This window comes from Gekko japonicus, unplaced genomic scaffold (assembly GCF_001447785.1).
Source record: "Gekko japonicus isolate JY-2015 unplaced genomic scaffold, Gekko_japonicus_V1.1 scaffold81, whole genome shotgun sequence".
Lineage (NCBI taxonomy): Eukaryota > Metazoa > Chordata > Lepidosauria > Squamata > Gekkonidae > Gekko > Gekko japonicus.
The window spans coordinates 1813346-1829301 of record NW_015162476.1 but is presented as its reverse complement, the minus strand read 5'-3'; the positions used below and the strand labels follow the sequence as shown (position 1 = coordinate 1829301).

General features: G+C 41.3%; 1 protein-coding gene across 5 annotated transcripts in view; it reads right to left on the bottom strand.

Moving 5' to 3' along the window:
* Positions 1-15956, bottom strand: part of PPP3CA (protein phosphatase 3, catalytic subunit, alpha isozyme) — a 249497-nt gene that overhangs the window by 1700 nt on the left and 231841 nt on the right. For 3 of the 5 annotated variants that reach the window (XM_015405778.1, XM_015405779.1, XM_015405781.1), the window contains 3 exons: positions 10408-10492; positions 8385-8482; positions 5260-5289 (listed from right to left, as the gene is read on the bottom strand). In XM_015405778.1, the coding sequence (XP_015261264.1) occupies positions 5260-5289; positions 8385-8482; positions 10408-10492 (213 nt within the window). The remainder of the gene's footprint in view (positions 1-5259; positions 5290-8384; positions 8483-10407; positions 10493-15956) is intronic. The other 2 variants (XM_015405782.1, XM_015405783.1) reach the window with 1 other exon arrangement.

Genomic DNA, 15956 nt, shown 5'->3' with positions numbered 1-15956 from the left:
CAAACTTAGTTGCCTACCAACAGGCACTGAGGGGAAAGTAGGGTTGCCAGCTATAAGGAGGGAAATACCTGGAGTTTTGGGGGGTGGATTCTGTAGAGGGCAGCATTGGGGGGGCGGGGGCGGAAGGACTCAGCAGGTATAATGTCATAGGGTCTACCCTCCAAAGCAGCCATTTTCTCCAGGGGAAACTGATCTCTGTCATCTGGAGATCAATTGTAGCAGTGGGAGATCTCCAGGTCCCACCTGGAGATTGGCAACCCTAGGGGAAAGTCAGCTGCACAGCATGGGGTTGAAGAGAATGGTTTGATGGGTGCTGGGCCAAGATTGGCAACAATAGTTCCCCAGGAGCAAATAGCTGGGTTGGAGGGTGGAGTCTATGCCACTGTAACCTGTCTGAGGTCCCCATCTCCCCAGGCAGCTTTTAAAACATGATCCTGGGACCTACACACCACCAGACATTCCAACTGCCTTGCGAGGGGGTGGAATGGAGGTGTGGAATGGAGTGAAGTCCAATCAGCTTCCATATGCAAAAGACCTTGAAGGTTCCATATGCAACTGACATTCCAACTGCCTTGCGGGGAGGGGGGTGAGTTTGAGGTGTGGAATGCAGTGAAGTCCAATCAGCTTCCATATGCAAAAGACCTTGAAACGCTGGGCGGGACTGCACAAAGCAGCCAGTCAACCCAGCCAGCGTCTTCTGAGAGGCAGTTCTTCTGGCCTAACACTAAAGGCGGGCATTTTAGAATGTTCATATAGAATGTTCTTACTCAATTATATATAAGGAGAGTTAGTGCTCATAGCAAAATAATGAGCAGCTAAAACCTGCTGTTGAAGGGCTGATTCACACCTTTTTTTTTTTAACTGCAATCGCAATGATAGCATCACCCTATCAACTTCATGTTGTGAATGTGACAGTTGGGGGCAGATGGTATTACGTGAGGGGGCTTGCTACTTCCCATGTGTTCACTTAGTCATGAATACTACTTTATCACGACATGTATATCTATGTGTTTGGGGGCATTTATAATAAATATTAACCATGTGGAACTGGGGAAGCCAAACCATTTTGTGATGACTAGCACATTCACACAAATGGTTTGAATTGTCCTTAAGTGAAAAAAGTTTAGGCTGATGTCCCGAGGGCGAGCCTCCCCAGGGCTGGGTAACAACTACCTTGTGAGATAGTGTCCCAAGAGCGAGCCTCTCCAGGGCTGGCCGCCACCACTCAGGACTCCGCCGCCGCCGCCGCCCACCCCAGCACCAATGACAAAGGAACCTACCGGAGGCAGGGGCCGACCTGATGCACCGTCGCCACAGCTCCTGGGACCCATCGAGATGGCTCCAAGGCACCCGGGCAGAGCCTCCATCGGGGACTGGCCAGCGCAGGAGGGGGGTGCCCTGAGAGCAGTGGAGACAACCGTGCCGGGCAAATAGCCCAGCGCGAGGTCCTGACCACAGCACAGAGCAGCATGGAGGGAGAGAGATGTGGGACGGGCAGGGAAGCTAGGGCCAGAAGGAAGCCACACCCCAGCCCAGCATCCCGGTACAAGAGGAGTGGGTGGGGCCATAACTGGGGTGGAGGGCGGACCACAGAAAGGAGCAGGTGACACAGGGTGGGAATAAAAGGGGGAACAGAAACGGAGGCCGGGGAGGAGAAAGCAACACTGACAGCACCGAAGGGAAAAGCGAGAGAGAGACGTGTCTGAGTGTGCCAAGGGAGTGTGGAGGGTGGTGACTTAACCTCCTCCCCTCCTGAACATCTGAGGCCTCTGTGGTTCCCCCTTCCCACTCCTCGGGAGGCAGGCCATGGTGGCGTATAGGTCGGAGCAGCAGGGGGGCAGTGACAGCGACGAGGGGTCGTCAAGCTCATGTGACAGCTGCCCTCAATGTTCCTCAAACCACTAATGTCCAAGGGAGATAATTTTTCTGCAGGATAGATTTAACTTCTCATGATGACATTTAAACAGCAAGGCTGTTTTCAAAGGCTTCACATAACTACAGCTTGGTCAACAACTCCCATTTTTTGACCTTTTATACCTATATTTCCAGGTGAGCCAAACTTGTTGCAGAAATAATTGCTGTCTTTTTAAAGAGAACTCCAGACAGATTGGAGGGGGGAGATGCAAAATCTCATGTGGATGGAGGTGGTGCTTCAGGACAAGGAATATTAAACAGGGGCAAGTATTCACATTACAGGGATGATCTGATAACCACAGTTAAGCTATTGGTACCAGGCCACATAATTGTGGATTATCTGTACTCATCCTCCCATTTGATCAATGTTCATGCTGATGTAACATTTTGTGGGTAAGACAGTTAACAGAATTCACATCAGGAAAAGGAAGGGATGGGGAAAGAAGATGCAGTCCTATCACCTGCTCCATCTTATTATTATCCACCCAAGTTAATACACATCTGTGTATTAAATTGGCTGGATAATAGGTAGATACAGTCACTGTAGGAGATTTGTAGGAGATTGATCAAACAAAGATAATTGTGCAATGTATTAGGCAGAAGTCCCCTAGTGTCTTCACTACAGCACAAATAATCCTGTGCTGCTCAGGAACAACACCCTTATCTGTCAGCCCGAGAGCACCTACAGAGTAATCTGGTTAAACTGCTGTGATTTAGTGTGACCAACTCTGAATACCATTCTTTTGGCATATTCACCCCTCCTAACTTTGAAAGTGTGAGAACATAGGAGCCAAGTAACTGAATTTAAAAGTCAATGAACCTGCCCTTCAGCAATGACCTGAGAAGTTCCACATTGATCTCACTAGGTATTTCCACACACTCAATGAAAAATATTCAGGGGGCTTGATGCAATTCCATTCTTACAGGGACTTATTCTAGAAAGTGACTCAGTTTAAAAAAACGAAAGCGGGAGAACTCTAGGCAACATTCTGCTGATAAGGCTTAAGTACCAATTGCTGTTACCCTTCAGTGTGCTTTTGGTTCTTATTCAATAAAAATAAGAATAAAAAATGTACTATATTTCAAGAACGTTGGTCACGTTTCTTTCTGCTACATTTATTAACATGCAAGATAGCCAAGATATTCCGCTAGTACCAATAACAGGAGAGAAAAATACACTGAGAAGGTTTGAGCAGAAAGGGATTAAGGGGGTTGGAACCTGAATTCATTCTTTGACTTATCTGTTGCAAAGTAATCAAATTTGTACTCCTTGAGAGAAAAAGGAATCATTGTCCTCTCTGAATCTTAACATTGCTTTTACATATCTCTTAGAGGTGGAGTCCCTGATACTAATTAAACCACTTGTGTTGAGTTGCGTGGTGAGTACAACATCTCTCATTGCTGACATTTTGCCAGCTGCTGCTGTGGAAATGTGTACCAGTGAGGGCAAATACAGAACACCAATTCCCTTCCCCCTGCTAAAAAATGTGACTTAGTGGGGGTGGGGGGGTGGGATCCATTGCAGGCCGAAATACACCATATCTGAAAGGGAGACTTTCTGGACACTTCAAACAATGTAGAAGTCAATTTGTTTAAATGTTGCATGTTGGACTACTTCATACAAAGGAATTGGTCTGTGGACTAAAAAAGAAGCCCTGATGCCTGATTACTACTCTTCTCCTCCTGTAAATCAAAATTAAGTTTTGCCCCAATGCCAAATTTGAGGTAAGGTGGAACAGAGACTAGTAGCAAAGCTTCCAGAACCTCCTTTAAATTCACCATGAATAGACTATTGCTAATTGTCACCCAGTGTACTTCCTTGGAGCGGGTGTACAATAAATGCTGATGTTTAAATGTGATGTGAATATACAGGAAGCTCTGCTGCAGTTGGAGATGGTCAACATTAGGCTCCGCCAAAGGCTCAGGCCCCTAGTAAAGCTTTTAATGTAAGCAGAATAATTTTTATTCAATCTTCAAGAAGAGGAACTAAAAAAAATCTTTGGTTATAATGAAGATGTAGTAATTAATAGAGGTTTAACTTGACAAACACATAATCCCAGAATGGGCTGCATATTCACATTAATTTCAGTCTCAAGCAGACATTTTATATATACACCTTAGTGCTAAAGAATGTGCTCTGCTGCAGTTGCTGGTCAGACAATGATTATTAGCAATTTACATTGAGAGTAATACTAAAAAAAACACAACACAGTCACAGAAATCACAGGAAAAAGAAAAAACAGCCAAACTGTCAACAAGAATGCACACTGCAGAGTAGAAGTTGCCAATAGGAATAGAGGATTCCAGCATAAATAGCAGCTCACTCACTGCTATTTAGAAAGCAGTTGTATTTTCTCTTACTTACTTCTAAGAATTTTGTTCACTGCTGTCACACAACAATAAAAAACCACCAGATACAAGGGGCCAAAATGGCGTTCTTATTCCATGCCAAAAGAACTAATGGCTAATAAAATTCTTTGGAAAAACCAAGACATTTTAGGGGGGCAAGAACAAAATACAACTGAATATTTTTTTGGTTTTGTTTTAAAGGGGAACTTTTGAGAGTCTTCTTGCAAAACATTTGAATTATTAATTCAGCATTATGCATATAGATATTTCAGTAAGTGGTTTGAAGATCTCTTAACAGTATAGCCAACAAAAATTGCTTAAGAGTTGAAGCATGAGTATCCTTGAGAAAAGGCAGTCTGAAGTTTTGCATACAAATATCTTTGACAGTAATTCATTTGTCTCTGTAGTTGGTAATATAGTGCTGCTATTAATGAATGCACTACAAAAAAATTCTCAAAGCTTCTTTGAAAAAAAATTCGTATCTTACCATTTCTCTTTTTAAAACTTTTTTTTTTAAAAAAGGAGACATCTTAAAAGAAATTGACTTACAGTGAAGACTCACTCAAAAATAACTTTCACTAGGGACCTCGGTGTAGGGAGAACCCTTAAGTTGCCACTTAATGTTCAGAAGAGGATGTGAAGAAATTACTGGTTCCCCCCAAAAGGGAGACTGCTTGTTTTCCAAATGGCTTTTACCAAAGAGCTGCCGTGCCCCCTTTGAACAGAGTTGCAAGCTTTCTTAGCCTTGTGCGACATTCATTCTGCACTTTGAGAACTTAATGGACACAGATCAGAACATTGTTGCAACTTTAAGAAACAACAACAACAATAAAAGAAACACTTTTCCCCTTTAAAGCAAGTAAACTTAGGTTAATACTGAGCCACAATTGTTAGCTCAACACCCACACACTCTATACAAGCTACAGCAAAATGAATACACCCAGCAGAGCCCTTGTCTGTTGCAGAAAACAACAGAAAGGGGTCTGGCCAATTTACCTTCATCAGCCTCAATAGCCTCAACAGTAGCTGAAGAGAAGAAAGGGGTAGCAAAACGAATGAGAAAAATGAGCAGAGGATTTAACTCTAAGAACAAGTCAGTGAATAGCAAAGGAGGTAGTACACTTAAAGGTTACTGTAAGTGCTGGATTTTGACACAGAAGACAACACAGAATGCTAACACACAAAACAGAAACAGGTATTATAGTTTGCAGGCAATAGATTTCTTTTACTGGGGGGTGTCAGTGAATTACTGTTTTTTATGTATTTAAAAAAAAACCTTTCCACACTGATTTTTTAAAATCCAAAGTAGACTATCTGTATATGCAACAATTAATGGGGCAAGTCAGATTTAAGAAGAGCCCATTAAGAGAAAATTGGCCTGAAGCCTAAGGAGCCACTGCTTAACGCTAATCTCCAAAATTATAGAGCATTTCCTGTGGTCAAGCATAGGGTCTAGAGTCTTACTTCAGAGAAGTGGGAGTTTGCAAAAACAGAGCAGACATTGCATACTCTGCTCTTCAAATTTTTATATACACATACACACAGAAAAAGAACTACTGACAGAGCTTTGGAATCACATACTAATCATAATTTAATTCTGTGTGTGTATGAGAAAGATGGAACATGTGTTTTTGTTTAGAGCTATGGATCTTTTCAGACCCTTCCCCCAAATCTGCTAAATGCCTTAAGAATTTTGCAAGAAAATGAAAAATAATATTTTATTTTTAACTTGAATTTCTTTGAAGAGCCAACATTTGAAGAAGTTGCTAGATGCAACCTAAATTATTATTGTTGTTGAATATGGCAGCAAAACCTGCCCAATCTTAAACATGAAATTAAAAGTTTTGGCCCATTTAGAATATTGTAGTTGCATTATTTAAAGTGGCTTGAGATCAGTGGATTCTCACAAAGTGTCATTCTACATCAAGGACAAGTTCCCCCCATGGAATCTATAGCCCGTAGGTGATTAAGGAAAAAGATGGAAAATAACAGGTAAAAATGCATAATAAAAATACATGAGAGAGATTACAGAAATTAAGATGAGAAACAGGATCCAAACCAGCACAGATACACTAGAAATAATGGCCACTAGAGATGTACACATTTCACAGAATATATCGCTCATATTTTCTGTTAATACATAGAATACTTGGCAAAATGTGCTTAACAGAAACTATGTAAATTTCAGTATATTTGGTGAATGGCGCAAGGTGTTAACTAATGGATTGAGGACGGTAATGTTTCACTAAGTCCTAATACTGCAGCATGAGTGGATTTATGGACCATCATTTTAAAACAAGGCTTTTCAACAATAAGCAACTAATTTTAATCGCCAGGATAAACACATTTTTGTTGAACATGTTTTCCTCATAAAGCCAAAAGTATTAATAAATACTGATAAGATGTTCTGTGTATATCCAGATTTCATGCCTGTGCCAAAAGCACATGGGTCATCATAGTGCAACATTTACAAAGTGGAACATTACCATTTGTGTATCACACAAGCCACCAAAAAGAGAGTTTAACCCAGAATACCTGAATCTTCTAGAAAAGAGAAAAAAGAGACAGAAAAAGGGAAAAATACAGGGAAGAAAACTCCAAGAAAGAAATGGGAAAGTTAGAGGCTGAGACTGAGTTATTGAAAAGGCGAATGTCCAAAGTCTCACAGTTACTGAAAGCTACATCATAGTTATGGTTGGACACTCATGGGTGCATGAAAATATATGTTACACAGTAATAAACACAGATAACAAAATGCAGTTAATACATTACATCCTTGAAACAGCTCCTTATTCCAAGAGAAATGTTCTACCAGGTATAACTATCTTAGTTTACTTATACAAATTATGACTGAAAGGGGCCAGTGGAATACAGTGCCTCAAATGTTTGCATGCACAGCAAACTCCACCATTAATATTCTTTTCCTCCATGTTCATTCAAGTAAATGGTGAATTTGCTCTATGTGCTTCATTTGTTCCTCATCAATTAAAATTATCCTCAGAAGCTGAGTTCCAATTGCAGACTGGAAGGGAGACTATAATGTGGTATTTATTATCTGGACAAAATCTGCTGAATTAAGGGGTGGACTGGCACATGGGCTTGCCACGGACAGCTCGGATACCACATTCTGAAAAGCAACCTGCCTCTACGCTGGGGGAAAGGCTCCCCATACAGTGAAGGATGAAATCCTTAAGAGAGCAGCAAATTTCTTCCCACTCTTACTCCTTAGTCACCAGAGACAAAGAGCTGGATAGGGCAGATGAATTTTGACACTGTACTGGCTTGGATTCTGAAGGGGGTGGAGAAACATTATGGTGTAGGAAATTTAAAAAATTATGTATGTTCTTATTTGAGTAAAGTTGTTGGTTTGTGATGGTAGCTTTTGTAGAGCTAATTCTACTGCAGATTGACATTGAGTTGGATACTATGAACAAGTTTCACACACACTAAGTCTTTGTCACAGAGTGTGCTTCTCCTACAAAAAGTTCTGTTTGCATACTAGCCCACTGAAAACCACTGCATAAGCAAACAGAAGTTGTAGAGGAAGAGGAATTGCACCCTGCAGTAGAGACTAACATGGATGGAACTTCTTCATAAGGTCTAAGCCACGTACCACTATGAGCTCCTATGCTGGCACAAGGCTCAGCTAAGCTCCTGGTGCTGATGCCATCAGTGTAGGCAGGGCGTTTCTGGTAGGTTCCTCCTTGCCCAAATGAACCCTACAGGCCTAAAACTTGATTGCGACACAGCCTCTGTGTCCATTTCTATGAGACCCCCCCCATTATTGAGATGGGCTTTTATTCATCTAAGGGGAAGCACCATCAAGGCTCATTTTTGTGCTAGTTATTAATTTTCTTCCCAAGTTTATTCTGTTCTCCACAGCAGCAGAAATCCCCTGTGTGAGTAGGATCATTCCCCCTCCCTCTAAATGGCATCAGCTATACCTAACAAGTTTTGAAAACCGCTGGACAAAATTTGGGTGTTAAATTGCTTTGTGGACTAGATTTGTTTTCTGTTTTTAAAGATAAAGTTTCATAATGGAACGGAGCATGAAAAATTAAGTAATTTAGCAGCTGAATTTATACACATCACAACACACGCAAACCCCCAAACATACTTACCGCTTTGCAGAGTTTGTTTTCCTCCGGAGAGCACCCCACTGGGCAACATTCCTGTTGGAGTCAGCCCTTTCAGTGTCAGCACACTCTCACTCTCTTCCCTAGCAGGAACAGGATAAGACAATGTAAGCTGCAGTAAGCAGATGAAATCTCCAGGGGGAAGGAGTTGCCAACACTATGCACCCTTCCACTCTTTCAGCTCTAACTGAGAAATGCCTTTACTTTAGCATCATAATCCTAGCTGTCTTTTGCTTCTATTTCTTTGGATTTTAATTGCTACGAGAGCCAATTTTTGGCTGAAAAGGAGGGGGGAAATATAATGCAAGAGGAAAATTTGCTTGACTCTTTTGCAGATAGCCTGGACAAGAGAGTTTCAAGGATCAGTATAACAACCAAGTTCACATATATATCCTAGTTTAAGTCATTGTGAATACATCTTTGAGGACTATTACAACCTTATTGTCAAGATATCACCTATCCAAATATATGCATTTTAATAAGCTTGACAGATACATAAATTTGAGTCACAGTGGGTTCACAGGGCCATGCAGTTCACATGAGAATTACTATCAGATGACAGCCAGGACATTTGAAGTTTCCACTGCATAGCCATCCTTAGTTGGCTCCCACCATCTTTCCTGCTCAATCTCACCCAGATTCCCTGCCCTGTGTGGCTTTTGCTCATGCAGATCCCATTCACTGCCTGTGCTGGTGGTCAAAAGGGATCCACCTTACTTTTTTCATCTGCCTAAAAGCTGACTGGATCCAACCTAGTAGAATTTCTTTGCTTTTTTGATATAGGCCAGACTGGACAGATATTTTGGAGTAAATACTGGTCTGGGGACCCTGATTGTGGACTGGTGTGTGTAGGAGTAGATATGCTTTGCCAGGAAGATGCATGCAAAAGGGAAACAGGGAGATACTTAAACTTGTTCCTGACCTCTGCTTGCTTTATAGTGGTAGAATTTCTTTGCTTTTTTGATATAGGCCAGACTGGACAGATATTTTGGAGTAAATACTGGTCTGGGGACCCTGATTGTGGACTGGTTGGTGCATGAAAGAAGGGTTAAACTACAGCCCCCATCCCACATGGCTCCATGCAGGTCCAGTGATCTCCAGCATACACTCTTTTTGTGCTCAAAGTGGACATCCCCTCCCTTTCTCACCAGTGGAAAATCTGGTTGGATGTAACCTTATGAACACAGAGGAGGAGAGTTTAAATCATAAGCAAATACCCTCCTTTGGTTTTCCTATAAAATAAATAGAAGATTACTGTAGATCACTGGCTAGTATATATATTTCTTGAAGTTCATTCCTCCAGTTGCACACAAGCCAGAAGAAAGTAAATACAGTTGCTTTTAGTTAGGGCCAGGAACTTCAGTGAAATGACAGATGACCATTTTCACATTTCTGATTGCATTCACATTAGAAGTAACATTGAACTGCAATGCTATTTGCTGACACATGCACATACACACAGCAGCAACATTTAGTTGTTATTTTAGGTTTTTAAAATGTTCCTTAATAGAAGAAGTGCAAAAAGAAGCCTACCTGCTCACTCTGGTCATCCTTGGATGCCCTGCTTTGGCTGCCCCCGCCATCTGAGGCTAGACGGGTGGCAACCTGAGAAAGGACTTTCTCCATCATGGCACCAAAAGTTTGGAACTCCCTCCCCAGGGAGATTCATCTGACTCCCTCTATCAGTGTCTTCCACCAGCAGAAGCAGACTTTTTTTGATTCATCTGGCATACCCCCTATAACGGTTATTGGCTCTCATTCTGATGTTACTTGTTTAAGCATTTTAATTGAATTTTATATTTTAAACTGTATTTTAATTGTTTAAATGTTTTTATAATGTTTGCTGCCTTGTGGATTCTGATTGGGTGGAAAGGCGGTATAAAAATGTTTTAAAGAAAGAAAAAGGAAGGAACTAACTGTTCTCAATAGTTTATGCCAAATGTAAGGGTTTGCGCTGAGAAACTGAGCAACAACTGGGAAGTTCTGCCATCACTGAAGCGAGACATACCTCAGCACAGAGAATACGCGAGCCATTTTGCCTATTGCCCGGATCTTGTTCCGTATCACTTCTTTCCGAGCTGCAGCTGTTGCACCTATGAGAGAAAAATTAACAAGCAATGTGAAAAAGCTGAACATCACAATGCTGAACATCACAATTCAGAATTTTCAATAACTTTTCAATATTTTGACAACATAGCTTCACAAATGAGAACAAAAACTCAACACCATGGTCACAATTTTATAAACAATTCATTTTATCTATATACAGAGACAAGAACATTTAATGTAATGTATGCATATGTAAAATACACACATATGCTGCCTCTGTGTTTAAAGGCAACCTGTTTTTAGTCCTTTAAGTGTTTTGTATTAAAAAAATAGCCCATGGTTAATGCAAAACCAGTCAGCTATTGAACATCTTTTAAACTTTTTAATTAGAAAACTGTACAGTAGTTATGCAGTTAGAATATCATTCATTTAGATAATTACTCTATTTTTCTCTTGGTTTATATAACTTTGATGTAATGACATGATAACTTATTTCATTTAGAATGCATATTTCATACAGCTCTAAGTAAATTGCTTTTAAAAATTTCCCTAAAAGCAATAAAATCAGCAGATCTAGTGTCCTTATTAGAATGAAGGGTGAATACACAGATTTTTCACTGACATACTAGACAAAGTACATTGCAATTTTATGTCTAGGCTGTTGACCTGAGGAACTGAAATTAGCTGATGTATTTTGACATTGTCAAATCAAAACCATTAGTGTCTTTCTATGTGTTACCTTTATCTGCCCAAGAGGCCTCTTCATGGCCAACTGTAACGTCTAACTCTTACCACATGGGTCCTCTGATCACATGGATCATCACAACCACAACTGACACTCCCAAGAACATATTTTACAGGCATGGGAACACTCCCTGCACAGTTGAGAAGATTCATTTGGCAAATTACAGTCACTGCAACTAGGGGGTTCTCACTTGAAAAACAACAAGCCAGAAGGAGTATTAATATGTACACCAGTCCTTGGTGCACAATTCCCAAACATTTAAACAGAAACATTAACAAGCCCAGTATTTTCTGTTCTCTGATTTTTTGTCTCAGTCCTGAACATCATTTTCTTGCTATCTATTTCTCACAGTCAACCCCCCATTCTTAGATACTTGTGCTCTCTGTACCCTGTGGGTCATCCATCTGAAAAATCTAACCATTATGGCCTGTTATGGAGTGTCAGCTCAGATCAAGGAAATCAACACCTTCTAGAATATTTCACAACTGCAATTCCAGCTATGGAAACAAATATGGTCTTAATTTATCCATCAGCTAAAACTCACAGAGCAAGGCCATGACTGAGACTGCCATGCTACATGAACTGAGAACCCTATCTAATGTTACTAAGAGGTCTCATGCACTTGGAAACTTTGGTTTGAAGCAAATGACAAAATATTTCACTGTACTTGTGGGAAGGGGGGGGGAATAAAATATGCCTATCACAGAGCAACCTCTGATTGGGTTTCTGAAATCTTTTAATAGCATATCTAAATTGTGAAACAAGGACAAGAAGGTATCTTTAACATTTAAGATGTGGAAAATGTTATGTTAAACTATTTAACTTCTATTTTTAAAATGTGTTTTGCCACTTTGACATCTCCATTAGAAAAGCATTTTTTAAAAAACCTTTCAAGACATTAGATAACACTTTAGATAATACTTCTCTCTTTCTCTCAGCAAAAGCCATGGATCAATATCTAGCCCTTCATAATAGAAGAGATGCTGCAGGTGGAATTTGCAGCCATATGCTTGAATGGTGGAGAAGTTACTCTGAATACAAGAGAGCTAGAATGAACATATATGTCACTGATGGGACAAGGAGCAGAATTTTTCACTTAGATTCTAAACTTGAAATTTAAAAATTACAGACAAGAGAATATACTTGGTATTTAATGAATACAGAAAACAGGGAAACATAAGAAACAGTGAGAAGTGCTAGGGGAAAATATAATTATAGTATGGGGGAAATTTGTCTTGACAGTAGTAGTCAAGTCTTAGTAGACCATACACTGAATATGAGTCAGTAGTGTGATGTGGTAGCTAAAAAGGCAAATGCGATTTTGGGCAGTATCAAAAGAAGTATAGTGTCCAGATCACATGAAGTGATAGTATCGCTTTACTCTGCTCTGGTTAGACTTCACCTAAAACACTGTGTTCAGTTTGGGGCACCACAATTTAAGAATGATGTACACAAGCTGGAATGTGTCCAGAGGAGGGTAACAAAGATGGTGAGGGGTCTGGAGACCAAGTCCTATGAGATTGAATTAGCTAGATATGTTTAGCCTGGAGAGGAGACAACTGAGAGGTGATATGATAATCAACTTCAAGTACTTGAAGGGCTGTCATATAGAGGATGGTGTGGAGTTGTTTCCTGTTGTCCCAGAAGGTCAGACCAGAACCAATGTGTTGAAATTAAATTAGAAGAGTTTTCTGGTAAACATTAGGAAGAACTTCCTGACAGAGCAGGACCTCAGTGGAACAGGCTTCCTTGGGAGGTGGTGGGCTCTCCTTCTGTGGAGGTTTTCAAACACAAGCTGCAGGTGGAATTTGCAGCCATATGCTTGAGATGCTGCAGGTGGCCATCTGATAGCAATTCTGATTCTATGAACTTAGGCAAATCATGAGAGGGAGGGCAGAAAGGATTGCATCAGTGCTTAGTTCTTGTGGCCCTTTTCTTACACGTCCAGGGAAATGCTGATTGCCACTTTGGGATCAGGAAGCAATTTTTCTCCAGGCCACTCTGGCTGGGGATCCTGAAGTTTTTTTGTTTTTGTTTTTGTCATCTTCTGGGCATGGAGCAGGGGTCACTGGGGGTGTGGGGGGAGGTATTTGTGAATTTCCTGTATTGTGCAGAGGGCTGGACTGATGACCCTAGAGGTCCCTTCCAACTCTATGATTCTATGATTTTAAAATGACAGAGGAAACATTGCCTCTGAAAAGCAAATGGTGGGGGGAAAACAGAGAAAGCAACAATCAGACAAAAATATACACGGAGGGTGGAAATGAAGCTCATAAAGGCATTTAGATTAGTGCAAACAACAAATTTTGTTTTATTCTGGCCCATTTCTTTCATCTTATCACTAACTGTATCACTTGGAGCCTGAAATTAAAATTGTCTCCAAAGCAGGGACACAGCATGCAGAGAATACCTTAGTACACTTTCAAAACTGTCCTTCATTATCTTAGCTACAAAAAATTCTGTTAACTTCCCCCCCAAGTTCTAAGTGTCCTGTAGGATCAATCCAATATAACCCTCCACCTCAACAAATTACATGGATCTAACTTGGCACATACTTGGATTTAGTGGCTACAGAATATAAACACAACCCACTTAAAACATTATTCCTCCTTGTCATCCTTGCTGCTCAGCATGGTACAAAAGGCAGGGACATCAATGACAGAACAAGAGCATATGGCTTCAGTGTGTAAAATAAAGTAGAAGCTGATGCTTTGGCTGTCCTGATCCTATAGTGATGATTTGGTAAGAAAACAGTGTTGCACTTACCTGTAACTAATGTTCATTGAGTGTCTTCTGTGCAGGCACACATTGGGACTGCTACTATGGAGGCTTGCTGCCAGGCATAAATTTCTAGTTAAACCACTAGGGGGTGCTGTGCACTGTAGCTGAGTCACTTGTTCCCACCCAAAGGGTCATGTGCTCCAGCACAGCTGTGCCTCCTTCCTTCAGTTCCACCTGAGCTGCTGCAAGCCATGAAGAGCTCACAGCAGGGCAGAGGGAAGGAATGTGTGCCTGCACAGAAGACACTTGATAAACATCAGTTGCAGGTAAGTACAACCTTGTTTTCATCTTTGGTCTTCTGTGCAGTCCCACATCGGTATACTAGTAAGCTACTTACTTGGGGGTGGGTGTGAAGCTCTGTATGAGGTTACTAGAACAGAGAATGCAACACTGCTTTTCCCACTTGTGCCTCCCTTCTGGCTCGCAGGTCCAACGCATAATGCCTGATGAAACTATTGGCTGAGGACCAAGTTGCCACTCTGCAGATCTCCAGGTGAGGGACCCCATTGGTCAATACTGCAGAAGAAGCCTGGGCCCTGGTGGAGTGATCATGGACATCAAGCGGACAAGGGGGACTGGCTTGAGCGTAACGGAACTTTATTACAGAGACAGTCCACATAGAGATCATCTGGGGAGAAATCCTCTTGTCTTTATTTGGGCCAGCATAACAGATAAAGACAGCAGGGTCCTTTCTGAATGACCTAGACCTCTTTAAATAAAACAACAAAGCTCGCCTCAAATCCAAAGAGTGTAATGACTTTCATTATCTGAGGATGAGGATGGAAAAAAATACTGATCGTATTATCTCTTGGGCCAAGTGAACTCTAGAAACTACCTTGGGAAGAATTCAAGTCTAGGATGTAAGACCACCGTCTCCTTGAAAATCTTTAGGAAGGGAAAGTCAATCCTTAAAGCAGCCAGCTCACTCACCCTTCTCACTGAGGTGATGGCTACCAAACCCCCCACCTTCATAAAAAGGAGGTGCAAAGGACAGGTAGCTGTTGGTTCAAAGGGTTTCTTCATGATACTAGTGAGAACCACCGATTAACAACCATTACAGAACTAAAGGACTCTTAGGAGGATAAGTGTTAGATAATCCCTTTAGGAAACATTTGGATAACTTGTGTGCAAACACTGAGGAACCCTCCATCTTTGAATGAAAACAAGATATATCCATGAGATACACCTTGATGGAGGAAAAAGCCAAACTTTTAGACTTAAGACTCAGTAGGAAACTAAATATAGCAGGTAACCCCGTTGTCTTAGGTGTAATTCCTTCATCCCTACACCATGCAGAAAAGGCCTCTCACTTGACACTATAAGATCTCCTAGTAGCAGGTTTAAGTGCCTGCAACAGAATATCCTGAACTGCTAGGAAAAACTCAGCCCCTTCCCTGTATCTTCCATGCTGTGAGATGCAAATTTGTAACATTGTAATGTAATATTGGCCCTATACTGATCAGGTCTAGGTTGCTTGGGAATCTGACCCAACTGCCCTTAAAGAGCTTTTTTAGGATGGAAAACCAAATCTGTCAGGGCCAGAATGGGGCTATTAGTACAAAATCTGTGCCCTCTAGCATAATTTTCCCCAGAACCCTGGTGATCAGTGGAGGGGTATAGAAAAGTGTTCCTTGCTAGCAAATCTGGATCTTGTCCACCAGAGACAGTGGCTTGCCACCTGCCAGGGAACAAAACCAGGGGCCTTGGTATTGTGTCAGGCAGCAAAGATGTTGATAGCAGGTAATCCCCATAGGGCAAATATAGGGTCTAAGCAGACACTCTTGAGGGACCACTCATGGCTGGAAGACCTGATATGGCTCAAAGAATCTACCTCTGTATTCCAAATCCTCACTATGTGAATCGCTTGCAAATTGGTGTGATGCACCATTGTCCATCTCCAGATTAATTCAGCTTCACAACACAGTCATCTGGATCCTGTGCCACCCTGTTTGTTTATGGAATACACTGATATTGGGTTGTTG